The sequence below is a fragment of the Onychostruthus taczanowskii genome, unplaced genomic scaffold, assembly GCF_017590055.1.
Source record: "Onychostruthus taczanowskii isolate IOZ18803 unplaced genomic scaffold, ASM1759005v1 scaffold30, whole genome shotgun sequence".
NCBI classification, from domain to species: Eukaryota; Metazoa; Chordata; class Aves; order Passeriformes; family Passeridae; genus Onychostruthus; species Onychostruthus taczanowskii.
This window is the reverse complement of record NW_024500350.1, coordinates 8,095,402-8,121,353: the sequence shown is the minus strand read 5'-3', so window position 1 is coordinate 8,121,353 and position 25,952 is coordinate 8,095,402. Positions and strand designations below refer to the sequence as shown.

The 25,952-nt window shown below is 65.3% G+C and overlaps 2 protein-coding genes across 9 annotated transcripts in view; one reads left to right on the top strand and one right to left on the bottom strand.

Moving 5' to 3' along the window:
- The window catches only part of BAIAP2 (BAR/IMD domain containing adaptor protein 2), a 38,283-nt gene extending 35,253 nt beyond the window's left edge, over positions 1–3,030 (top strand). For all 3 annotated transcript variants that reach the window (XM_041409077.1, XM_041409074.1, XM_041409076.1), the window contains one exon: positions 1,057–3,030. In XM_041409077.1, the coding sequence (XP_041265011.1) occupies positions 1,057–1,126 (70 nt within the window). In that variant the 3' untranslated portion in view covers positions 1,127–3,030. The remainder of the gene's footprint in view (positions 1–1,056) is intronic.
- Positions 2,584–16,121, bottom strand: AATK (apoptosis associated tyrosine kinase). Of its 6 annotated transcripts, none has more exons than XR_005953007.1 (14): positions 12,600–12,920; positions 11,712–11,791; positions 11,479–11,597; positions 10,903–10,990; positions 10,695–10,828; positions 9,965–10,049; positions 9,226–9,347; positions 8,952–9,101; positions 5,804–8,870; positions 5,519–5,687; positions 5,105–5,332; positions 4,712–4,924; positions 3,818–3,906; positions 2,584–2,696 (listed from the first exon to the last, which is right to left on the bottom strand). XR_005953007.1 is itself a non-coding variant. In XM_041409041.1 (14 exons), exons 2-14 carry the CDS (start codon positions 13,730–13,732, stop codon positions 4,896–4,898), a joined length of 4,458 nt encoding a protein of 1,485 aa, XP_041264975.1. In that variant the 5' UTR covers positions 13,733–13,821; positions 16,034–16,121; the 3' UTR covers positions 3,423–4,895. The 6 variants fall into 6 exon arrangements, 3 of the variants coding, with proteins under 3 accessions (XP_041264975.1, XP_041264974.1, XP_041264973.1); XM_041409041.1 differs by lacking the exon at positions 2,584–2,696 and adding exons at positions 13,688–13,821; positions 16,034–16,121 and having other exon boundaries at positions 3,423–4,924; positions 12,600–12,741; XR_005953006.1 differs by having other exon boundaries at positions 3,818–4,924.
- Positions 16,122–25,952: the final 9,831 nt, after the last annotated feature.

Below are 25,952 nucleotides of genomic sequence, written 5' to 3'. Positions count from 1 at the left end.
CCATCTTCCTTTCTGCTCTGGGAGATGTCTGGGGACATCCCAAAGCTTCTGGAGACATCCCAAAGCTGCTCGGTGCAGGGTGCACACGGTAACCGCGGCACTTTACCTGAACCCACGTCAGGGGTAGCAGGGCTGTGCCCCCACGGTGGGTGACCGGCCAGAGGCCCAGCTGTGGGACCTGGCGTGGGGGGCTGTGGCCATTGCTCCCACTGGGGACAGAAGGATTGTGTGGCTCCTGGGGAGGGCTGGGGGCAGTGGGCATATGAGACAGAGGGGCTGCAGGGAGGACAGGGGGTGCTTGGTGGCTCCCCAGGCAGCTAGAGGGACCCCCAGAGCTGCCCACACCCCCCCAGAAATTAACTCCTGCTGGGAAAGGACAGAGGGGACCTCCTGGAGAAGGGGTAAGGATGCTCCCCGTGCCAAGGCAGTCCTTGCACCCTGTCCTGGCCAGGTGACAATGGCAGCAGGAGGGTGCTGGGAACACCCCAGGTAGGTGAAACCCAAGGTCAGCCTGTCTGGGCCCTGGACTCTGACAAGCTCATCAAAGTGTCCTTAGTCTCCCACACTCATCCTCTTGGATTTAACTTCCCCAGAGGCAGCACAAGGGCTCTGCAGGGAGCTACCAGCTATGCCCTTGGCCAGGAGTGAAGCCATAACCCCCTGCTCCAGGGCTGGGTGATCCTGCAGTGCTCCCATCTGTGGGAACTGTTGGAGTGCAGCCTTGGAGGAGGCTGGAGCAGCTTCATCAGCCCTGGCTCCCAGTGGCATCCCCAGCTTTAGGCTGAAGGAGAGTGAGGTAGGAGAACATCCCCCTGCAGCTGCGCTTGGCTCATCTCTGACCCACCGCAGCTTAGCTGGGAGAGGAGCAGAGTTGTGGGGGCAGCTGAGGATGGGGGCAGCTTGGATGGGGGCTCCACAAGGCAGAGCTTTTCCAGTTTAAGTCCTTCCCAAATGCTGCTGGTCCCGGGGTCTTGCCAGTCACCGCTCGCTGTGCCGGTGCCCTGTCCTCTCCAGGCCTCCACACCCTGTTAACTCTTCCTTCCTCTTCCTGCACAGGAACCCTTTTGCCAACGTCCAGCTGAAGCCAACGGTGACAAACGACCGCTCGGCCCCGCTCATCAGCTGATCCGGGAGCGCTGGCGCCCGCGTGGCACTCGCCACCTCCTCACCCTCCTCATCCTCCTCCTCGCTGCTGCATGTCCAGCTTCCCAGGACTCCATTTCTAGGCCGAAATTATTAATCCTGCTGCTTTGAAAGCCAAAGGCTCAAGCTAGTGCCCTAGTTCTCTCTTCTCTAGACTCCCTCGGTGGCAGGGGGTCACAGCGCTGCCATGTCACCTGTCCTGTGCCTGTGCTGAGTGTGGTGGCACTTCCTGGAGTTAGGGCAGCGTGTTCCAGAGCCGGGGTGGCTCCCAGGCCCAGCAGCAGCTTGCTGCGGGTGGGGAACTGGGCTCAGCTGGAGAACAACTCTGCGTGGGCTCACAGTGCTCCAAAGGGGCAGCAAGGCAGAGAGGACACGGTGCCCCTGCTCTCCCTGCCCAGACAGGAGGGACCCCCAGGCCAGGCAGGACACCGGGACACCTCGTGCAAGCCAAGGCATGGTGGGTGGCACAGGCAGCGCCCAGGCTCCCACCAGACCCCGGGTGCCCAGGCCATGCTCCGGGCTGGGACAGGGCAGTGGGTGCCAGCACTGCAGCCCCCGCTGGGACGGGGTCAGCTCCGGTCCCAGAGCTCCTGCTGTGCCAGGGCTCGGGATACTGTGGGGAATCACGGTACTGCTGTAAAATATAAGCTAGGAAAAAACCACTTGTGGAGGAGAGGGCAGTGTGTGAGTGAACCTTGGGGTGCCCCTGCTCCCTGCAGACAGGAGCTCTCATCCAGACCTCTTGCTTGGCTGATTGCTCTTCCTCTATTCCTAGGGCTGCATGAGAGAGAGAGATAGATAGAGATAAATATATGTAAATATATATACACACACTTGCTAAGCTTACTGCTGGGGGTGCCCACGAGTAAGGAGGCTCCCACAGCCCTTCCCGCAGCTCCTGAGTGACCAGGGTCACATCCTTGCTCAAAAACAGGGAGAAAAAAGAGAGTTTCCAGGCAGGAACTGTGTCTCCCATGGGTGAGGGCTTGAATCCAGAGTTTTTGCTTTTTCCGTTGTATTTCTCCTTTTGCACTTTCTGCTCACTGGTGCAGCATGTCCTGGTCCCCACAGCCCGGGCAGTGGCTGCTTGGCTGGGCTCTGGGCTGGGCACTGGGCAGGGCACAGCCCAGGGAGCTCGGTCCCAATGGGACGTGGTGGCTCATCTCTCCTGTGTCCCCTCTGATGGGTTTTCCAGCTCCGCTGCAGGACAACAGCTTCTCCTGTGACTGCCCAGGCTCCGGCTCTGCACGAGGGTTCCCAGCTCCATGATGTGGCTCCTCTTCCTCTCCCAGGGCTGGAGCAGATGGGTGGGGGGTGGATGGGGCAGGGGTGAGGGAAAGGGCTCTGCTGTGGGGTGGGGCAGAGGGTGGGACGGCTGGTGGTCACAGCCTGAGTTGGGGACAGGCCTGGGGTCCCCTTGGCCACTGCAGTGTCCTCTTCCATCCCTGTGCCAGGGGCTGTCCCCTGGGCCCCCCAAGCTGCCACCCTGGCTCCAGCCAGCCCCCGGGGGCTTCGCTGCACCTCCTGGCTCGGTGGCACCTGTAAGACGTAACCTGCAATAATTTTTTATGAGAAAACGTAATTTATGAGCAATTTAACCTCCCCCAGCCCTCCCTCCTGCAGCACTTCCCCTGGCCAGAGACTCCTGCCTGGCCCTGGAGCGTGGCCAGGGCCCTCCTGAGCTGGCTCCATCCTGGGTGCTGGGCAATGATCGGGGCAGGAAACAACTTAAGATATTTTAAAAACTTTATTATTGGCCCGATGAGATTTGACACACATGCTGGGAGCTGTATGGAAATCAGCACTGATAAAAAATACAGCAATTATGACCCGTATTGAGAAAATAGACCATGTAAGAAGAGCCTTTCTATTAAAAAAGTTACCTAAGCCACAGCTCTGTCCTTATCCGCCCTCCGGGGCCGGGACCTGCGGCGCCATAGACCAAACCTGGGGTGTGGGGTGGGGGCTGCACCAGCACCCCTGGGTGCCAGGGGCTGAGCAAACCCCATCCAGTGTTGGGGGGTGCAGGGAAGGGGGGATCAGGGGGTAGTAGGGTGGGTACTGAGGGAAGGGAATCCTGGAAGCATCCCAGTCCTGCGTGGGCAGCAGCCCTGGGTGCTGCAGCCCTGGTCAGGGAAGGGGGTGACCCCCCTGTTGTAAAGGATAAGGAAAAAAGCTTGGGAGAATTGGGGTGGGATGTTACAGGCCAGGTGGGGGCTCAAATAAAACAAATAAGCACTAACTGCATAGTAGGGAGGAGGAACCAGCAGTGGGGGTATGGGGTGGCATGACCACCCTGGGGCTGATGTTGGGGTCCCCCAGGGTCCTGGGCTGGGGAACACCCCCTGGCCCCCACAAAAGCACCCTGAGCACCGAGGGCACTCCAGCTGGGACACAGCTCCAGGCTGGGCTGGCTATGGGAGAGGATGGGAGAAGGGTGGGTGAGTATGGGGACACCTCTGCCAGCACTGGTGCCAGGCTGGACTGGGGACAGGCTCATCCCATGGGTCCTGGTGCCAGAGCTGTGTCCAGGCCAGGGTGGGATCACTCTGTGGCATGGAGCAGAATCCCTGGCACCAGCCCCATCCCACGTGGATGCTGTCTGTGCAGTGTCCCTCATCCCTCTACACAGGAGCCAGGACAGGGGCAGGGGCTCAGGGGGGACATTTCTCACCTCAGGGTTTGGTCTATAGAGCCCAAAAGGAACCAGCCCTGAATTCAAGGTTTCGCTCAGCTCCGCTTACTTCTATTTCCTTCCGGAAGCTGGAATTGCACAATTATCCTAAGCCTCGAATGAATTTTAGAATAAAAACAAAACAAAGAAAGAAACAAACAAAACCCAAAACAGAACAAAGAACCACGAGCGCGCCCCCCTCCCCCCCCTCCCCAATAAGTCTCTTTGGCAGCAATAACTTAAAATCGCATCAATGTGGGGGTTCAGTCAACAGCAAGTTTTGGTTTTGGGGTGGGGTTGGGGTTGGGCTTTTTTAATAATTTTGTTTAAATACAAAAATAGTCAGGTTGGCGGGTCCTGGTGGGGGATACTCCCTCCACAACCAGCTCCCCACTACAATGGGCAAGGGTCCCAGCAGTCCTCAGGGTCCCCAGCTGGGACTGATCCCTGCAAACCAAGGGAGGGGAGCTCCAAAGCCATGGGGACAACTCTGGGTAGCTGGTGGCACCCCTGGCACAGGACGTGACATCCAGACTGGCAGCAGCCAGTGGCCCCTTGGTCAGGAATGTTGTGGAGTGCCTCTGGGGCAGCCATGGGGCCGCTGTGGGACAGCCAAGCTGCCACAAGGTGCAAGACTGAGCACAGGGCACAGGGAGGGGGACAGCCCGGGGGAGAAGGGGTGTGGGGACAAACTGCCTCGGGGAGCACATGTAGGCAAGAAGCCAAGGGGGAACTTCACTGGGGAGGACACTCCGCAAATGTTAGCAAGGTCAGGGCACTACCCTTGAAACGCTATAATTTATATATATATATGTATATATATATATATAAGTGTCTATTTTACACGCACGCTCACAGCCACCCGCACACGCGCACGGCGTCACCGTCACCCACCGCCTGGCCCCGCGGGGGCCGCGCCGGCCCCGCTCCCACTCGAAGCAGCAAACGAGTTCCTTGCGATAAAATCTGCCTAAAAACTGCCGAGCGGGATCTGGGAGCCCACGGGCGGCCCCCGCGCCGGCCCCGCCGGCCCGCGCCGCCCCGGTGCCAGGGCAATGCCGGCTGTGTCCCGGCAGGCTCACTCCCGGTCACCGTCTTCGCTGCTGCCTGCAACGAGCAGAGAGAGCCATGAGAGGATCCCGTACCCCCACGGGACATCCAGCCCTTCGCAGGGGCGAGCGTCCCCATGGGACACAGGGACACGGTGTCCCGTGGTTCACAGCGTGGATGGCACTGGGACACGGCTGCTCTGGGCACCCACAGAGCAGCATCCCGAGGGGGACTCACCTCCTATGGAGTCCATGTCTGAGTCGGAGACGTGGGTGATGGAGAACCGGGACACCGGGGCAGGTGAGACCGTGAACCGGGAGAACTGGATGGGCAGCACCTGTTTCTGCGCCGGCACCAGGGCGGGCATGGCCGCGGGGGGCTCTGCTGGCGTCCCCGGCAGCGAGGCCACCAGGGACTGCTTCACTGGCATCAGTGGGAAGTCGTCATCCCACTCAAAGCCACCGCCTGGGATACAAAGTGAGGGGGCCGAGCCCACTGTGAGCCCCACAACCTCTAACCCCATCACCCCATAAGTGGCCCTCCATCATGCCATAACTGCTGTCCCCATGACCCTATAATTGCCTCTTCACGATCCCATAACTGCTGCCACCACCCCACAATCACCAGCCCCACGAGCTCCTAGTCTCTTACTCTCTTCCGAGGCGTTGCCGTCTGAAGAGTCATCGGAAGCTCCGAGCCTGTCCGTGGGGCTGGGGGGGCTGCCACTGGCAGGGGGCTGCCCCGAAGGCGAGGGGGGCTGCCCCGAAGGCAGGGTGGGCTCTGGAAAGCTCTGCTCAGCCAGCTCCCGCGTGGGGCTTTCCTGAGGATGGGGAAACAGGAAGAAACCTCAGTGGGGGCTTGGCTGGAGGCAGCTCCTACCACTAAAATGGCATGGAGCCATTCCCAGTAGCTGGCTCTGTCTCCCAGGGCACCCACCTGGTCGAAGAGGTAGATGGTCACATCGTCGTAGAAGGAGACGGCCTTTTTCTTGCGCTCCAGGTCCTCGCAGAAGGACTCGGACAGCAGGCTGGGCATCTTGAGGAGGCTGCGCAGGTTCCGGCCGCTCTGGCTCTCGGCCACCACGATGGGCACGGCCGCCGGCTCCTCCTCGCTCTCCTCGCTCTGCTCCTGGATGTTGTAGCAGCGTAGCTCCTCATCCGACTCGTCGCTGTCTTCTGTGTCCTCCTCCTCCTCCTCTGGCTCCTCACGGCGCTCGGGGGCAGCCGGGGCCGGGGAGAGACTCGGCAGTGATTCGCCCCCGGGGACCAGAGTGCTGGGACCCCCCGGCGCATCGCCCGCCCTGGTGCCCTCCAGGGACAGCCCCCGCTCCCCAAGACCCAGCGCGGGGGTCACAGTCTGTTTGTCCCCCGCTGTGGCCCCCCCAAGTCCAGGGACGCCCTCGGACACGCAGGCCCCTCCAACAGCTGATGGCTCCCCAGGGCTCACTGGCACCGGGGTCAAGAGGAAAGTCTTGGGGGTCACAGAGCCGGGGGGACAGGTGTCTGTGTCAGGGCGTGGGGGACTGCCCGGCACCAGCCCCGTGCCAGCGGGGCTCTGCTCGGTGCCAGGCACCTGCTCCAGTGAGCTCCCGGCCCCTGTCGCCACCCAGTCCCCCTCCAAAGCCACAGCTGCTGGCGTGGGCACCGCGACGCTAGGCGCTGCCGGGGGGCTGCCGGGTGCCCCCGGCGGGTGCAGCGGGTCCTCTCCTCGCCCTATGTCCTGCAAAGGGGAGCGGGGACCCTCCTCTGCCTCCGGGGTGCGGGACCCATCGCTGTCCCCCTCGTCCTTGTGGCCACGCTCGGCCTCGGCGTCGCAGTCGGAGAAATAGGCAGAGTCGCGGTAGGGGCTCTTCTCGGCCAGGCCGGCCAGCTCGGCCCCCGGGCCGCTGGGCAGCCGCGTTTCGGGGGCCGCAGCCTCGCCCTCGCCCCCCGGCAGCCCCGGGGGAGGCTTGCCCAGCTGGCTGAAGGCCTCGGGCTCTCGGGACTCGTGGGGCTCTTTGAGCACGAACTCGGGGGACTCGTTGTTCTCGGTGTCGTAGCCGCTGTCGAGGGCCCGGGCCTGGCCGGCGGGCACGAAGGCGCCGGGGCTGAGCACCTCGCAGGAGCTGGCCGTGGAGGGGATGTCCAGCGACTCCAGCGAGTCCGGCGTCCCCACCTGCTTCTGCAGGGACCTGAGCGCCGGGGCCGCCTCCGCCCGCTCCGTGTATTCCCCGGAGAAGTCGGTGAAGACGCCGGAGGTCAGCTCGGCCGTGTCCTCGTCGCTGCCCTCGTCCACGCTGGGGAAGCTGCTGCTGGAGAAGGTCTTGTCCGGCGTCCGGTCGGCGTCGCTGGCGGCACAGGCGCCGCTCTCGGCCACGGCCTCCGCGGGCGCCTCGGCGGGCTCCGCTGTGGGCTGGGCGCCGTCCGCGCCGGGCTCGCCGGGGGGGCCGGGGCTCGGGGCGGCCGTGCCAGCCGTGGGGGAGGCGGCTTCCCCCGGCCCCGCGGCGGCGGGGGGCAGCGGGCTGCGGGCAGGGCTGTCCCCGGCCGAGCTCTCCTCAGGGTGGGCATCGCGCGGGGCCCCCGGCGCAGGTGGCGGGGCTGCGGCGGGGCCCCAGGGCGCGGCGGGGCTCTCCGCCAGCGTGCCGGGCTGCGCGGGCCCGCAGGGTGATGAGTCACGGCCGTGCCAGGCCTGCCGCCGCGGGGAGGGCGAGCGGCACGGGGAGGAGGAGCCGCCGGCCATGGCGGGGGGCTGATCCTGCCGCGGGCGGAGGAAGTCGCGTCCCGGCGGGGACCCCCCGAGCTGGGGCTGGCCGCGGGGCACCGTGCCCAGCGGCTTGGCCATGAGCCCGCGGAAGGTGATCATGCGGCGGTAGCACCAGCTGTCGCCGGCCGGGGGCTCGCGGGGGCTGCCGCTGCCGATGTTGTTGTTGGAGGAGCTGTTGGAGGCCCACGGGTGGCGCTGAGGCGGGGGGCTGGCACCGGCGGGGTGGGGGGCGCTGGGGGGGCTCTCCTCGCCCAGCTCCAGCGCCACGCAGTCCGGCGGGGCCCCGCTCGGGCCCGCTGTGCCCCCGTACCCCGGGGGGCTGTAGGCGCAGTTCCCCGACGGCGAGACGCCCAGCGGGTCGGCAAAGACACCGGACTGAAAGGCGGGGACGGGCCAGTCCTGGCTGCCCGGCTGGGGGGGCTCCTCCTCCAGCAGGTACCCCTCGGCCCCGTGGCTGGGGGACGGCTCGTAGCCCCGCGGCTCCTGCCCGGGGCAGGGGTAGGGGTAGTACTCGGCGCACTCCCAGGAGCCCTCGGCCGCGGGTGCGTGGCCCAGTAGCGGCTCCATGCTCAGGGACACTGTGGGGCTGCCCGACTCCGAGTCGTAGGTGCCGCCGCTGCGGCCGCCCTGGGCTCTCCAGCAGGCCGGGGGCCGCAGGGCCCCCCGCTCGCCCACAGGGCTGTAGGTGCACATGGCGTAGTCCAGCTCGGCGCTGCCCTCGCCGGGACCCTCGATGCGGATGTAGTACTCGCTCCCCAGAGAGGGGCTGTGGGCGCCCAGGATGGGCACCACACCGGGCGCCGGCACCCCGGGGCAGCCGGACGCCTTGCACTCGTAGCAGGATGGGGACACCCCCAGGCTGAGCCCTGCCGTCGTGGCCGGGTAATAGAGGTCGTGGTAGCGGGCGGCGCTGCTGGGGCTCAGGGACCCCAGGGGGGCCTGGAAGTGCTCAGTCTTGGTGTGCTCCCACTTATACTCGAAGTTGAGGCCATGGCTGGTCTCCATGACGGTGAGGATGTCGTCTCCGTCCGAGGGGAACCCGTCGGCCGAGAACTGCTCCAGCAGCGGGAAGGACGAGAGCTCGGGGCCGTGGTGGCTGCCGCTGGCGCTGCCGTTGGGCTTCATGGAATTCCAGCGCTTCTCGAAGTCCTCCTCGGCCTCCGTGGCCCCCTTGGCGCACAGGTAGGACAGCAGCAGGTGCACCTCCTCGGCCGTGGGACGCTGCTCGGGCTGCAGCCAGCAGAACTGCATCACCTCGTACCTGCCATGGGGAGCGGCCAGCGTCAGCCCGGCCCCCGCCCGTGCCACGGGGCAGGGGAAGGGGGCACCTCGGGCTCCTCACCAGCGCTCCGACAGCGACAGCTTCAGCTGGGGCTTGGGCAGCTTCAGCTGCTGCTCCTTGATGGCGTAGGCCAGCACTTGGCGGTCAGAGTAGTGGTCGTAGGGCTGGCTGCCCAGCTCAAACAGCTCCCAGATGGTGACGCCCAGCGACCTGCGGGCATGGCGCCATGCTGGGGGTGCAGGGAGACCCCACCCTGCCCCGGACTGTCGACCCCAAAACCACCCCGATGCATCCCGTGAGGCTGCAGCCCCCTGTGCCCCCCAGAGCCGCTCACCAGACGTTGCTGGCCTTGGTCTGGTCCACCACGAGCAGGTTGCCGTGCACCTCATCGATGAGCTCGGGCGCGATCCAGCGCAGCGGCACCCACAGCTGGTCGGCCGTCACGAAGTAGTCATCCTGCCAAGTGTGCAGGGTCAGTACGAGAAGAGAACGTCAATCCATGGCGTCAGGGACCGGCCACACCGCTGCACTGCCACCCCCCCACCATCGCTGCCCCCTATGCCCCTTGTTCCCCCACATCTGCCCCCGGCCTGTCCTACACTGCTCCTGGCACCTACTGTCCCCTGTTGCCTCCCCTCCTCCCCCGCTCTGCCCCTCTGCTCCCCCACCCAAGCCCCCCCAGTTCGGCAGTCCCAGCTCTGCAGGAGCTGTGGGCAAACTGGAGAAGGACAGAGACGCAAATGGACAGGTGGGCAACCCCGGGCTGTGCTGGCAGCTGCCTGCAGGGTCCTGTGCCTGGGAGAGGGGCATGTCTGGACCAGCCCAGGCAGTGTCACCCCATTGGGTGGGTGCCAGGGCACACCGGGTGGCACTAAAGGTCCCTCACAGAGTGGTCTGAACCCCCCTGAACCCCAGCAAACACAGGGGTGCCCCAACACTGCTGGGGAAGGGGAGATGTGTGCGTGAGGGTGGGGGAAGGCTCAGTGGGGTCTGTGCCAGGGTGGCTGTGCGTGGGGGTACCGCGGGATCCCAGCGCGCAGCCCCAGCCCCCTCTTCCCTCCAACCAGCCTTACTTTGTACTTGCAGTGCGAGAGCCCGTAGTCCCCGATCTTCACGGTGAGGTCGGCGGTGAGGAGGCAGTTCCGCAGGGCCAGGTCGCTGCCAAGCAAAGCCGGAGCTGTCACCGGCACCGAGAGCTCGGGGAGCACCCACCGGGAACCCGGCTGGGGCGGCCGTGCGGCGGCGGGGCCGTTCCCCGCCCGGCTCCGGGCGTGCCCGTAACGCGGCTCTCAGTGCACAGCAGGAATGCCTGCCCGGCCCCAGCTGCGCCGCTGTCCGTCCGTCCATCCGTCACACGCCGAGCCAAGCAGAAGGCGGCTGTTCCCGGGCAACGTGAGCCCTGGCACGGGGCCGGGCTCCCGGGCGGCTGCCCCGGCTCTGGGCGGGTCATGCAGCCGGGCACAGGCAGGACCCCTGCTGCAGCAGGGACCACCGAGGCTGCACTGCCCTAAGGCAGTCCCTCTGGGGGCCCCATGTCCCCCTCCCACAGCTCGAGTACCCTCGTGGGGACCCACCTGCAGAGCCAGGCTTGGGTGGGGACACTCCGGTGGCCCCCGACGGCAGCACGCCCCCTCCTCAACAAAATCACTGATGCTGGAGTCTCCATCTGCAACTCACTCAGCACCAGGATATTGTTGGGCAGGAGGAGCAGTGGTGGAGCAGGAGCACTGGCACCTCGGGAACCCACCCCCGTGCAGACCCCGCACTGCTCCCCAGCTCCCCCCGGACTGCAGGACAGCCTACCTGTGGATGTAGTTGTTCCTGTGCAGGTGCAGGACGCCGCAGGCCACCTCGCACGCCATCCTCTGCAGGGTCAGCAGGTCCGGGGTCATGGCCTCGGCCCCCCGGCAGCTCCGCAGGTACCCCTTCAGGTCACCCTGCGGGCAATGGCACTGTCACCCTCGTGCCCAGCGCCCAGGGGGCACCAGGGGCAGCGGGCACAGGGACTCACCAGCGGGCAGAACTCCATCACCAGCAGGTACGGGGTGACCTCGGCGCACTGGGCCAGGCACTGCAGCAGGTTGGTGTGCTGGAGGGCTCTGCGTGGGCACAGCAACGAGGGCATTTGTGCACCGCCGCCCTGCCTGTGCCAGGACTGGTGTGGGAGGGGCGGTGGCAGCCCCCCAGAACCATCACCCTTCCTGTGCCAGGGGAATGGCAGCAGTCCCCCAGGAGCCATCGTCCTGCCTGCACCGGGGCTGCCACAGGGGCTGCCGGGAGCGGGTACCAGCGCGTCCCAGCGCCCGGGATGTGTCACAAAGGGACATTTGTTCAGCTGTGCTGGGGCAGGAGCAGCCCTGTGCCCCCCCTGCTTGGCCCAGCTCTGCCCATGACTTCACTGCTGCCCCGTGGCATGGCTGTGGCCCCTCACAGCCCCGGTCCTGCCACAATGTAGGGACAGAACTGTGATGCCCCAGAGCAAGGGGCAGCCACGGCTCTGCCCGGCAGCTGAAGGTGGCACGGAGTGGATCTGCCCCCATGCCACAGCATCCTCGCTGCCAGCACTGTGGAGTGACCCCAAAGGTACCTGTAGGGCTGTGCTTCTTCCAGGAACTGCATCTGGTCCTGCACACTGGCACTAGCCTTCAGCTCCTTCACCACCACCTGGGTGCTGCTGATGCCCGAGTTCACCTCCCCCAGGAACACCTGGTGTGAGGGACAGACTCATTCCTCCATCCACACCCCAAACCCACCTGGCACAGCCGGAGCCCCACATCCCACCGGGGTGGGGTGTCCAGGGGTCCCTGGCCCTGGGCTCACCTTGCCAAACCAGCCATGCCCGATCTCCTTCAGGTACAGCAGGCTCTGCCGCCCCAGGTCCGCCGACTTGAGGAGCTGCACTGTAACAGAGCCCATCCAGCTGCCCGCGTGTCCCCCTGCCCACACATCCCCCTGCCCATCTGCCTGTGCTCCCCACCAGTCCCAGCCAAGCCCTGCTGTCCTCACCGTGCCACCTGGTGCCAGGCCTTCTGCCACCCCAGGATGCTCCGGAGCATCCATCCCCAGGAATCCTGCATCCCAGGCTTCCTCGTCTCCAGGCATCCTCCCACGATTGGGGGACGTGGGGTATCAGTGTCCCCGAGCAGGATGGCAGCAGAGCTGGCTCCCTGCCCCTTCTCCTCCGCAGGGTGTGCAGAGCTGAGCCCAGCACAGCGCTGGCATTTAGCCCCTTCCCGGCCCCCCCGGCACAGTCCGGCCCCTCGGGAGCCCGTGCCAAGGGCAGGCAGCAATGGGGCCATTGTTGGTCCTTTCTGCCCCCCCCCCACTGTGGCCATTCTTTGGGCAGGGAGTGACATGGGGTGGGAGGGGGCACAACCAGGCGCCCCCCACATTCCTCTCCTACTCAGGGCCTTGTTTACATGGGACCAGGACTCGTGGAAGTCGCTGTTCAGGGTGGCCGTGTCCTGTCCCACCCCGGTGCTGCTCCCCTGGGCTGGGACACACAAGTGTGTGGAGGCAGGGACAAGGGACCCTCACACAGGGGGACCCTGCAGCGCTCCCCAGGGACCTCGGCTGCCTGTCCCTTGCTAGGGCTCTGCTGGAGCTGTCCCTCCACGGCAGGGGACACCCAGCATCCCCACGTCACCCCGTGCCCAGTGATGAGACCCCAGCCGTGGCATGCAGGGGTCCTGCCCTGCCCAGGCTTACCTGAACGCCCCGGCTGCTTGGCCATGGGCAGGGACACCTTGGTGAGGGGCAGGACATAGACCTCGGGGCCATGCTGGGGGGCAGGCGAGCCCTGGGCCGACAGCTCTGTCACGTAGTCGTCCCCCTCGGCGTTCTCAAACTCCTGGTTCAGGGTGCAGGGGGGTGACACACCGAGTACAGACAACTGACCCCACGGGCTCCCCACTGCTCTAGTGCCCCACACACCCCTCTGCCCCAACAGGCTCATGGGGGCCCAAAAATCCCCCCTCCCTGCACACAACCCTGCCCGCACTCGGAGAAGGCACACCCTCCCCACCAGCCATCCCATTACCTGTCTGTGCCACCCCGGCAGCCCCCGGCTCCCAAAAGCCGCCCGGGCGAGCAGGTAGGCGACGGTGAGCATCTCGCCGTGCCAGGCTGTGCCTCATGGCGCTGCCGACACCCCCAGCACCGCACCGTGTGCCATGTGCCGCCGCCGGCCATGCGCGGACACCGGCCCCGCCGCTCGCACATAAATACGAGTGCGGGGGCACCAGGGGGTCACTGTCCCCCCCGGCACGGCGAGGTGCTCCGGCGGTGTGGGACGTTACACAACACCCGGCGTGTCCCCCCCAGCCTGACCCCCTCCCGCCGCGGGCGCCACAAGCCTCCACAAAAATCTCAGCAATTAGGGAAAAAGCGTTTTCTCGGCACATTCTGTGCCTGTGAGGTCAGGGTGCCTCCCACCCTCGGGGGCGTGCGGGTGGGACCGGGCCCTTAACCGTGGCGTGGCCTGGCCCCGCACGGAGCCGGGAGCACGGATGGGTCAGGATACGACCCCAAGGATCCTGAATCCCACAGATCCACGCTCTGTGGAGATGGGATCCAGGATCCAACCCCCAGTGTGCTGAGCCTCGCAGCCCCAGCAGGCCGCGAGGGGCTGAACCTCTCCCTCCAAGCGCTGCTATCCTGAGCTAGGACACATCCAGCCCTGGCACTGGGGTGGAGAATTCTGCACCAGGAGCCTCCAGACACCTCCATCCCTCGCTGAGTCCCTGGGAAGAGCCCCCCACCCTGGCCTGGGAACCCCTCCCGGCCCCTCAGCTCACCTTGAAGCCAATGTCCCCCTTCTTGCAGCACAGACAGGCCAACATGAGGAAGATGAAGGTGAAGAGCCCCGAGAAGGAAACAGCCACAACAGCCAGCGAGGAGGACCAGGAGAGCTCACTAAGGGGGGTGCCGTCTGTGGGGACACGAGGTGGTCAGGGCTGGGGGCACCAGGGAAGGGTCACGGGGCATGGGGAAGGGACACGGCTGCACTGGCTGGGCACCGCATCCTCGGGGCACCAGCACACCCCAAATCCCAGCACCTGCCACCCCACTCCAGCTGTGCGGTGCCCCATGGGGTGGCAGGGCACACGGTGGCAGTGGAGGTGGCTGTGTCACAGCTGCCCATCCCCAGCAGGCCCCGCTGCCAGCTGCAGCTGCCACATTACTATTCTGCCCGGAGCCTGCCCTAACAACCGGCGCCGTTGTGGTGGGAGCAGCCGGAAGGTCATGGCACTGCCAGCGGAGCCGGTCACCGGAGACCCCACAGCTCCGCGGTGCCCGGCTGGGACCGGTGCCCTGTGCTCAGCCATGAGCCTGGCACAGACCCCTGCCAGTGCCATGGTGCCCCCTGGGTCACCAAGCCGGTGCCAGGGATGCTCGTGGCACACACGTGGCTCCTGCACATGGCTCACGAGCATCCCTGTCCCTGTGCCCTGGCCACACTGCCCTGCTCCGGAGCTCCAGAGCGGGCTCCCCTGTGTCCTTGAGACTGGCACCTCAAGGGCACCAGGGCTGGGGAAGTTTCTGCTGCCCTGGTGGGCACTGGCAGCACTCGCTGCTCCCCAGGCACTGCCCAGCACCACACGGGGGGGGGCACAGGGCACCCTGGCTCCCGGCGTGGCCCCACGGGCCTTGGCACAGCCCAGCCATGCCAGAGAGCCGGGAAGGAGCTCCAGAGCCATCTTCTGAGGCTCGGGATGCAAAGCCGAACCTGGGAGGAGCGGGGGGCTGCGTGCCCCCCCTTTCAGCTGGTTTCCATGGTGAACACACTTTGTACCGCCAACGTCACCATTTTCCCTGGATAGTGGGACAGCAAAAGAGAAAATGACTCACTGAAAAGAGCCTTTGAACGGCAACGGGGAGCAGAGCATGGGGACAGGAGCCCGTCCGAGGGGACCGTCAGCTGAGCTACCCCTCTGCTCGGGAACTGGAGGTTCCCAAAGAAGACAACAGGCCAGTGAGATCCAGCTGGTCCTGCCTCTGTTTCCCCACCTGCACAACCAGAGACCTGGGAGCCATGACCAGGTCATGGGCAAGGGCACCACCACTGCCATGGCCTACTGGCACCTTCCCTCCCGGTGCCCACAGCCACGGTGATGGGAAGTGTGGCATCATCTCAAATGCCAAATTATCCCAAATCCAGGTCGGATGCACCTGCAGCAGCAGCTGCTGGAGCACTGGAGTTCAGGGAGCACCAGGACATGAGGGACACCAGGACACAAGGGACACCGGGGCACAGGGCTGGCTGAGTGCAGCCTGAAGCACCCCAGGACTCTCAAGAGAAACCAGGGCCCCCAGCACATCCTGCCCTCCTTTCCCAGGCTCTGCCTCCCACTCTGCCAGCAGGAGGGAGGTTCCCCTGGTACCGAAGCCATGCCCTCCCCTGGCCTTCCTCAGCACAGGCTGAGAACGGCCAGCTCCGTGCATCCCCCAGAACTGCAGCGGCACTCGCAGCCCCTCCACCCAGCACCACCAGCGACCCCGGAGCCAGGGATCACCGCCCTCACCCGGCCAGCCCCGCGGCAGGGGACTGCTGGGGGCTGGTGGCCATGGCGCGGTGGCAGCAGACAGGCCACAGCTCCAGGGACACCCGCCACGGCCTCACACCCAGCCCTGGCAAACGGGAGCAGAAGGGACACGGGGGAAAAGGGGGGTGCCAAATGCCGTGAGGTGCAGCGGGGTGTAATGGGGTGCAGCGGGGTGCAGTGGGATGCAGTGGGGTGCAATGGAGTGTAATGGGGTGCAGCAGAGTACAATGGGGTGCAGCGGGGTGTAATGGGGTGCAGTGAGGTGCAGCAGGGTGCAGTGAGGTGCAATGGGGTGCAGTGAGGTACAATGGGGTGCAGTGAGGTACAACGGGGTGCAGTGGGGTGCAGCAGGGTGCAGTGAGGTGCAATGGGGTGCAGTGGGATGCAGTGGGGTGCAGTGGGATGCAATGGAGTGTAATGGGGTGCAGCAGGGTGCAGTGGGGTGCAGTGGGATGCAATGGAGTGTAATGGGGTGCAGCAGGGTGCAGTGGGGTGCAGTGGGGTGCAGCAGTCCCCTCCCACCCCACGGAAGGCACGGCGCACCCGCGGCCGGCCCGGCCCCGCCCGCGCTGTCCCCCCGCCTGTTGCGTCGCCCACCCAGCGAGGTCGCGGTCCCTCGGCCGGCTCCGAGCGGGGCCGGGCAAGGCCGGGCTGTCCCGGTGCGGGGCCGGTGCCGCTCCGCCCGCAGCGTGGCCGCCCTCTCGCCGCCGCTGCTGACTCACGTCCCCGGGGCTGCCGCGGCCGCCGGGCCGGCCGGGGATGCTGCGGCCGCCCGGCGATCCCGGCGATCCCGGCGGAGCCCGCCCGGCCAGCGGCGGCTGACGTGTGCGGAAGGGCCGAGCCGGGGCTCCCGCAGAGCCGGCGGCACTCGGGGCTCCCGGCCGGGCACAGGCGCTGCCCCAGGCTCCGGGCACGGGGCACGGCACCCCCCGACCCCGCTGCCGCCGCGCCCCTCGCCGCAGCACCTACCGCAGGACAGCCTGTGCCTCAGTTTCCCCACTGGTGATTCCCAGCTGCCCTGGGAGGGCTCGCAGGGTCATCCAGGAGGGGATGGATGCTCTGCTCTGGCACCTTGGGAGCATGGTCCATACATCACCCTTCCCTCTCGCCGCCCACCGTGGATTCCAGCCTGGAAATATGCCAGATCCTGCTGGGAAAGGTTGGGTTTGGGCAGGGAGAAGGGCAGGATATGAGTAGGAAACAACGCAAGATTGGGGCAGGAAATGGGGCAGGATTTGGACAGAAGCAGGGCAGGACTGGGGCAGGATTGGGATGGGATTTGGGCAGGATCAAACACTCACGTCCCTCAGCCCCTCCAGCCACGGGCTGCTTGCTCCCATCCCAGCCCCATCCACTCTCCCTGGCATCCTGCTAATCCCCGTGCCCATGGGCAGCTTCCAGGGAAGTAATTTCACAGCCCGCAGGACACGCTCTGCTCAGCCACACACACAAAACCCCCGCTGCCATTTGGGCTCTGAGCAGGCTGGGCCTGTGGACTTTGCAGCTCCAGGGGAAACTGAGGCACCAGCAGGAACCACCCTGTGGCCTGTGCCCTGAGTCTGGAAGCCCCTGGCATGGGAGCAACCATGGAGCAGGGTTGGGGCTGGCAGTAGCCACGGTGCCAGCCAGGAGCCTGGCACGGAGCTGGTACCCACAGCATCCTCCCCTGGGATGCTCAGGATCCTGGCACCCCTCGCCGTGGTACCCAGAGCCTGCTCCAGCAGGCTGCTGCGGGATCCAGGCATTCCCTCCCCAAAAGCAGGAGCAGCAGCACCCTTTATCCCCATTGCTGGAGACCTTTTCCCACCAGGAAAAGCCAGAGCCATTCGAGCAGCCTCTCTGGTGATTAATAGATCAGTTAATTGTGAATTCCAGGCACGCCGGGCTAATCCCTTCTCCTTCTGTATCTTTTAACGTGGCGTATTTCACCAAAAGGATTGATTCTGCCCTTTCATTCTGGTTTTACCATCTAGGGCTGAAACAGCAGCAAAAAATAAATAGGTGGAAAATAACAGAAAATCATCCATCATTTTCTGAAGCAACAAAATAAAAACAAGGACTGTGCTAGGGACAGGCCGGGCTCCGGCATTGCTGCGCACACACCACGCGTGTCAGCCTGATTAGGGACAAAAAATCAAGTTACTCCATCAAAGCCCGCCCTGATGCAGAGCCAAGAGCCAACAATTCCCTCTGTTTCCACAGAAAATAATAGTAATATTATTATGGTAATATAATTATTATAATGTAATTCTAATAATACTCTATATTATAATAATATATAGTAATAATATACTATTATTATATATAGGATATTAGCATTGTGCATGGAATTACATATAGAATTATACACGGAATTACATATATTGTGTTTTTATATATAATTATATAGTCTATCTGGATTATAGAATTATTAATATTATAATAATATATTGCAATAAAAAAGAGAATATTATAAAAAGCACGCAAAACAAGCTCGAATTGATTATTTAAACTGAGCTCTTGTGCTTGTTGTTCCAAGTGAGCGCTGAGTGGGGGCTGTGCAGCCCATCCCACACTGCCCAGGCAAAACCCCTGTCCTGAGGGACTGGGAGAGCCCTCCGTGTCCGGGAGCATCCATCCCCCGGGAGGGATCCCTCGGTGTCCGGGAGCATCCATCCCCCCGGGAGGGATCCCCCGGTGTCCGGGAGCATCCATCCCCCCGGGAGGGATCCCTCGGTGTCCGGGAGCATCCATCCCCCCGGGAGGGATCCCTCGGTGTCCGGGATCGCCGTGCCGGGGGCAGGGCTGGGGGCAGGGCCGGGGCAGTGCCAGGCACATGGCACTGGCCAGCCGAGGCTCGCAGAGCCCAGGGCCTTTACGTAACAGCGGGAGCAGCAGCGCGAGCAGGGCGCCCTATTTATATCCAAAACGCTCAGCCCGTTATGAAACGAGCAGCTCTGGCTCCGGAGCACGGCCCGAGCAGGGGGAGGCCCTGGGGGGTGAGAGGTGCCCCGTGGCACAGGAAGGAGCCCAGGCTCGGGGTCTGGCTCTGCCCCCAGCACAGCCCAGATCCCACCGCCCCAGCCCCGGGCAGGGCTCGGCATCGAGGATGCTCAGGACACGGAGCTGGGAGTGCCTGGCACCTCCCTGCCCCACGTCCACCCTCGGGTCAGTCCGTGGTGCCCAAATCACCTGCAGGCACGGGAACACACAGACCAGGGCGGCTGGAAAATCCCTCCTTTGCCACAGGGATGGCTGAGAGTGGGCACAGGGCACGGGTGAGCAGCACACAACCACAGAGGTGTTTTGGAAAGGTGAAAATGGTGGCTGACATGGTGGCCTGGCAGCAGGACACCCTGGCACAGCTGGGACGGGAGCCTGGGAGCTGGTGGATGCCCTGCCCAGCCAGGGCAGTGCTGTTCCACTTACTGCCTTTGCCCACACTGGAATTTTCCTTCGCTCCAGTAATTAAAACAAACGGCGTTAACCCCGCTGCTGGCACCAGGCTGCAGGGAGGACATGGGCACGGCTCCAGAGGGGAAGGGGTAGGAAATGGGATCCCCCCAACAGTCTGGGCTGTGGGACAGTGGTTCTGTGACAAATCCTGGGAAATTCCCATTCCTCCAGTGCTCAGCCCTCCCAAATCCACAATCCCCACATACTCACTGTCCCTTGGCTGGTCCTGAGCTCCACCACGAGCCCGGTGCCAGCTCTGGAGCATCCCAGGATACTCAGTGTACTCTCAGTGTCCCCAGTCATCAGGGCCTGGGCCGGCTCTCGGAGCTCGGCCGATGGCAACGATGGCAGTGGCAGCGCTGAGACGGCTGCGCCCTGCTCCGATGGTGCTTCCCTGGCTGTCAGGGGGATTAATGCCCCCAGGAGATTTATTTTCCTGCCAGTGGGCACGCTGAGTCAGCACAGAGCAGCTCCTCTCCGGGCCAGCCCTGTCACCCTCCAGCCCTGTGACACGGCGCCGCGGGGTCCCTCTGGCTCAGCCCACCCCTGGGAGTAAATTCCCACTGGGGATGTGAGGGACCACTTGCTGGGGCAGGAGCCAAGCCCAGCCCTGGAGTGGCAGCAGTGCATGGCCAGGACCATGATCCCTGCATCCCACCACCCCTGGATCCCACCGTGCCACCACACCTGCATCCCACCATGCCACCGTGCCACTACCCCTGCATCCCACCATGCCACTGTGCCACCACCCCTGGATCTCACCGTGCCACCACCGCTGATCCCACCATGCCACCGTGCCACCACCCCTGGATCCCACTGTGCCACCACGCCTGGCAGTGGGCCCAGTCCCTCTTCACTTGCCGGATCAGTGCAGCAGCACAGGGCGGGAGCAGGCTCAGCCATGGCACCAGAGCAGCCCAAGTGCCCCTCTGACCCAAATCCTGGGATTTTCCAGCCCAGCAGTGGGATGGTGAGGAGGTGACGTCACACCGAGGCAAAACCTGGGATGCTGCCTGACTACAGACACTAAACACAGACCCCTGCTGGGTGTGGACCCCTTGGCTTAACCCGCACCTGGCACCACGCTGGCAGTGCCATTGCTGCCCCACATCCCCTGCTGTCACCAGGGTGCCAAGGCTGGGCTCGAGGCGCATGGCAAGGCGGGCACTGGAGCCCTGCCCCGGCCGGGAGGACGCGGTGCCAGGGAGGGCAGAGCCACGGGCTGCCCTGGCACAGGGTGTCCCAGCAGGGAGCCCGTGAGTCACAGCCCCGCTCCCCCCGGCAGCGCGGGGCCCTTTCAACCCCGGCATATTAATTTCTGCTAATTGGCTTTGACAGGGATCGGTGTCAGCGTTCCAGAACACACCCGCCCGTGTGCGTGGGGCAGGAGGGAGGGACAGGAGAAGGGGGAGCAAAGTGGCACCCTCAGGGAAGAGGATCCTGGCTCTGTCCCCTCACTGAGCCAGGTGGGGCCTGGCTGCCCTGTTGTGCTGTGCCAATGTCATTCCCTGTGCCAGGACAGGGGGCTTGCCACATGCCACCCCACGCTGCCTGCCCCCGGCATCCCTGTGGGCACTGGGAGTCACCTCCTGCCTGTGTGCCCAGCTCCTGCTGTCCTCCAGCCCAGAGTGCCAACCCCCAGTGGGAAACATGTGGCAAGACAGGACACCGGGCACGGTGCTGCCACCACTGTCACCTCCCAGCCGAGGAGCTCCTGCTGCCCTGCCCCAAATCCCCTCAGTGTGTCCAGTCCCAACAGCACCTTCCCCCCTGCATGGCCTGGTAAGTGCCAGAGCCTGCCTGGCCCTGGTTTGGTTGCCAGGGTCCTTCTGCCTGCTACAGCCCCTTTGCCACCACGGTCCCCCAAGTCCTCTCCCATCCTTGTGCCAGGAGCAGCTGGAGGCACCGGACCCAGAGCACCAACACTTGCCATGCTGCTGTCACTGAGTGTCACTGGGGCATTGGATGGCAGCAGGTGCCGGGGGACCCAAAAACACAGGGTTGGGGGAATGCCTTGCCCTCCCCTTTCCTCAACTCCCCAGGGCAGGGAGTGGGCACCCATTTCTCCCTGGAAGCCCAGGAGATGTGGGGGGCACGCTGGGGCAGGCAGCGCTGGGTCGTGCCGTGCTGGTGGCTCCAGCTCTCTGGGCAGGAACATCTCCAGGCCTGGCCTGGGAACGGGTGAAGAAAGATGGGAACCACGAGGCTGGGGGGCTGGGACCCTCCCCCAGAGTGCCCAGAGCCCCCAGCACCTGGAAGGGAAGGAATCCCTGGCAGAGCTGACTCTGACATCCCTGACACAGATGTTGGGACAAGCCAAATCCAGCAGGTGAAGCCCAAACACGGGCAGCTGCACTGGCACATCCCTGTGGCACCTCCACCCCAGCTGACACTGCTGTCACTGTTCCATGCCACCAGGAATGGCCCAGCTTCCAACCGTGCATTTCCAGGGAATGCAGGACCAGGAGGAGATGCTCTCCTCAGCAGCACCAGAGCGCCCAGGCATCTCCTGTCCTGCTCCAGCTGAGGTGCCAACATGCCCTACAAACTGCTTCCCCCAGCTCCTCACTGGCACAAGCCACCCCCAGGGAGCCAGGCTGGCATAGGCTGCCACGCTGCCACACAGGCAGGAACTGCTGCCACATGGACCAAATCCACAAAGCCGTGAAATCCAGAATCTGGTTTGTTCCCCCCTTTAATTCCTCTCCCGGTGCTGGTGGGTGGCAGCTGCACGGCAGCGCCGAGCCCTGGGCCTGGCAGCACAGCACAGGCAAGGATGGAAACAGGGCTGGAAGCTTTGGAAACCAAACCTGCCTTGAGAACCCCCACGCCGGCAGGATTTGCGTGGAGCAGAGCCACACCAAAAACCAAAGCAAAATCTCCTCAAGGGCTGAGCCGGGCAAACGGCTCCGTCCCGGCACTGCCGCATTTTGGATGTAAATAATGAGATTTTAGAAGCAAATAACGAGCGGCTGGGGACAAAGTCCCCGTTCGGCGAGTCCTGGTGCGGCTCATTTCCAAATCCCTTCACGGATTCCGACCGTGCGCTGCCGGGGGAGCGGGAGCGGCGGAGGAAGGAGGGACCGTGAAGGCGGCGGGGAGGGATGCGGGAGCCCGGCACCGACAGCCGGAGCCTCCGGCACCACCGCGCCCGGCACGGGCACCGCTTCTCCGCCTTCGCGGTGCCGGAGGAGGCGCCGGGAGCGGCGGGAGCCGCGGAGCCGACACGCGTTATCCCGGGCTGGTAAACAAAGGGCCGGAGCCGAGCGCCCGCCGGACGCTCCCACGAGGGGTCCCGGTGCCCGCGCGGTGCCAGCCCCGCACCGGGAGGGACACGAGGCGGCTGCGGGGGGCGGCGGCGAGGGGCGGCTGCGGCGGCCGCAGCCCCAAACACGCACCGCAGTCGCCAGCCCCGCGCTGCTCCGCGGCTGCAGCATCTTCCTGCAGCTGCGCCGCGGCCGGAACACGGCGCTTACATAACGGCTGCGCCCCAAAACGCCGCTGCCGAGCCCCGGCACCCCAGCGAGCCCCGCCGGCCCCCCCAGCCCCACCGGGGACCCTCAGCCCCCGGCTCCCCGGCCGCCGCGTGTCTCAGGCGGCGGGGGCTCAGCCGCGGCTCCGTCTTCCTCCCTCTCGCCATCACCATCCTCCCTGTTGTTATTATTCCGTTCCAATCCCGGAGATGCCTTCAGAGCCAGCGCAGCCCCGGGATTCTTCCGCGCCCCAGCCCGCGGAACAAAATGCCGCCCGGCTGCGGCAGCGATCCCACCGCACCGCCACACCGGTGTGTCCCCCCGCCGCACCGGGGTGTCCCACTGCCACACCGGGGTGTCCTACTGCCACACCGGGGTGTCCCCCCGCCACACCGGGGTGTCACACGGCCACACCGGGGTGTCCCAGCACGGCGCAGGGGTGTCCCGCCGCCACACCGGGGTGTCACACCGCCACAGCGGGTCGGGTCCGGCTGTCAGAGCCCGTACAGTGACATTCCCGGTGATGAGGACGAGGGGATGCTCTGCTCGCGGCGCAGCGCGATGCGGGGATGCTCGTTCCCGGTGCACCGGGGGACTGAGCCGGGCACACGGCGGAGCACCGGGGGAGGCTCGGCGCGCGGGAGGGGGCGCGGGTCCGTCAGCCCCGGGGCTGCGGCACTTACCGGGGTCGAAGTGGGAGCTGAAGGCGAGGCTGGGGCTGAGGAAGGCGGCCGCCATGGCAGCGGCGGCGGCGGGGAAGCGGCCCATGGCGCGGCGGCGGCGGGAGCCCCACGGCCGCCGGCTGCCGCTGGCCCCGCGCTGGGCGCCGCCGCCGAGCAGCGGGACCGGGCGGGCGGGGGCGGCAGGTGGCGGAGCCGCAGCCCCGGGACCGCACCGGGATCCGCGTCCTCCCCTCCGGGATGAGCCGCCGCCGCCCCCGCGCGGTCCCGCCGGGATGGATGGGGGCTGTGGGAGACCCCCGGACGGGGACGGGACCCCCGAGGGGCATCCTCCACCCTCGAGCGGGACCGGGACCACCCGAGCAGGGCCGGGACCACGCAGGGGCTGCCACCCCCGGGAGCGGGGACGGGATCACCCGGGAGCGGGGCTGGCACCCCCGAAGTGAGGAGCTGACCCATCCCGGGCACCGCCGGCTTCCCACGACCAGGGACGGGAAATAAGGACGGGATGGGCAGCTCTGCCCCCCAGCAGCCCCTCAACCCCCTGCCAGCCCCCCTCACACACGCACCCTGCACCCCATCTCTGCCCCTGTGACCCAGCGCAGCCTCACCCTGCAGCCCCCCAGTCCCATCCCGAGGGGGAGCAGAGCCCCCAGCAGCCCCAGCCAGGCCCGTGGTGCGGGGTCCCCCTTGGGCTGGGGGCTGCCCCATGTGGGGCCATGGCTCGGCCTCGTCTGCTCGACGCTACAGCCCTGGCACACGGGAGTGTGCCCTCCAAACACGGGATGCTCCAAAACCCAGCGTCCCAATTCCTTGGCAGAGAACGTCCCACAGCTTCACCCACACCCCTGGCAGCCCCCAGCCAGACCCTGGCAAAGCTCTGGGTGCCGCTGGTCACCAAGCCCACCTGGGAACCAGGCTGGACTTTCCTTCAGGGTCATGGCAGGACAGTCCTGTCCCTTCCTGCCCCATCTTGTCCCATCTCATTCCTGGGAACCCCCTTGTCCCAGCCCTTGCTGGGCTCAGCTCTGAGCACGGGGCTCACACATCCCCACCACCACTTTGAATATTTAAAGCCAAATTTTGCGTACACGATTAATTTTTTACAAGCCTTCAAGCCTGCACAGAACAGCACCACGCTGCACATGTCACGTTGCCACAAATAGATACAGGCCTGGAAAAATTACCGGCTGCTGGGAGAATAAACACGTTGGAGCCAGTTTCTCCCTTCTCCCCTGCCTCCGCATTTCTCTGCTCTGGAGCAGCTCTGTCCCACAGGACCCCCCAGTCCCTCTGCCAGGGCTAGCAGGCGACTGCTGATGCCCCATCACTCATTTTGGAGACCCCCGCTGGGGTGCAGCTCATGGGCACCCCATTACTCCCGCTGTCCCTCCCACAATGGGTCCCTGGTCCTTTCTGGATGTGCAAATGTCCTTGACCCCACATGTGGGACACCCTGAGCTCCTCTGTGAGCCTTCCTGGCCTCAGAGCAGCTGAACAAAGGTGGCGCTGACCTGGTACAGTCACCTTCACCTGGTGCAGAAGCGTGTGGAGTCTTTCGGAGCTTTGGTGCCATTGGTGCCCTCTGGACCAGCCATGGTCCCTTGGGAGTGGGTGGCCACTCGCCACCAGGGTGGTTTTCAGGGCCAGCCTCGCTCCCCGTGTGGCTGAGTTGGCACTGGCTGAGTCACAGCCAGGTGGGATGGGGGGGGCAGCTGTGCTGAGCCCACACCAGGCACCCACCCACCCACACCAGGCACCCACCCACTGGGCCCATCTGCCCCCAGCATCCCAAGCACACTCAGCTGGCCCCAGAGTGGGTGGGACAAGGACGAGCTGAGGCCTTGCTGGCACTGGGAAGAGGCAGGAGGGCTTCGGTGAGTGGGAGGGGATAAAACTACCCCATGTTGTATTGGGGGTGGCAGCCTTGGTGCCCAGTGTCCCTTCCCTCCTGTGTCTGGGAGAGTGTGGGATGGGGAGGAAAATGAGGATGAGGATGGGATGGGGATGAGAATTAGGATTGGGGGGGATGGAATTGAGGATGAGATGGGAAAGAAGAGGACAGAGATGGACTGGGGATGACACTGGGACAGGGATGGGTGAGTGGGATGAGGAAGGAGCATGTGCCTGCCCAGCCCTGTGTGCCACCCTGCCCTCCTTGGGAAGACCTGGAATCCCCAGCTCAGCTGGGACACCAAGCACAGCAGCCCCATGCCCCAGCACCCTCCGTGCCCAGGTGACACCCCCGTAGCCCATTTGACACAGTCAGGAGGGTTGAGCTGTCATGGCCACCCAAACCCACCACCTGCCCTGTGTCCCCTGCTGCTTGTCCTGCTTCCCACCAGATTTCCAACGTGGTTATAAAAAGGAAAAACCCAGAGGAGAATCGAGGCCTAAAGCGTCAGGGAGCCCCTGAGGTCGGGGCTGTGTCAGCGTCGGTCCAAGCCCGGCAGAGGCACCGGGTGGCACCGCTCCCCTGGCATCCCCTCCCGGCGGGGCAGCGCCGCTGCCGCCGCCCCAATTAGCAGGGGAGATTACAGATCTTTCCCAAGGGGAGATTACCCTGCTCGGATCCTGCCACTTGCTCCGGCTTCCCGGCTGATTTGTCTGGGGCTGCGGCTAATCCCCTCTCGGGCAGACACCAGATTGAGCGGCGATTCCCGCGCGGCGGCTGCCAAAAGCCCCCGGTGCTCCCGACCTCCTTCCCGGCCCCGGGCGGCCAACGGGCTCCGCTCCCCGCCTGATCCCGGGGCACCCGGGGGGCGAGGGGTTCCCTCTCGGGGAGCTTGGCAGAGCCCGCAGCGCCCGGCTCGGCAGGGACAGGGACGGGGAGAGGGACACGCCGGTGCCGGGCGGCCGCCGGTCCCGCGGGACCCCCGGGGGGCGGGCGGGGGGCGCCGGCGCAGGCACGGGCAGCCAGCCGGGGAA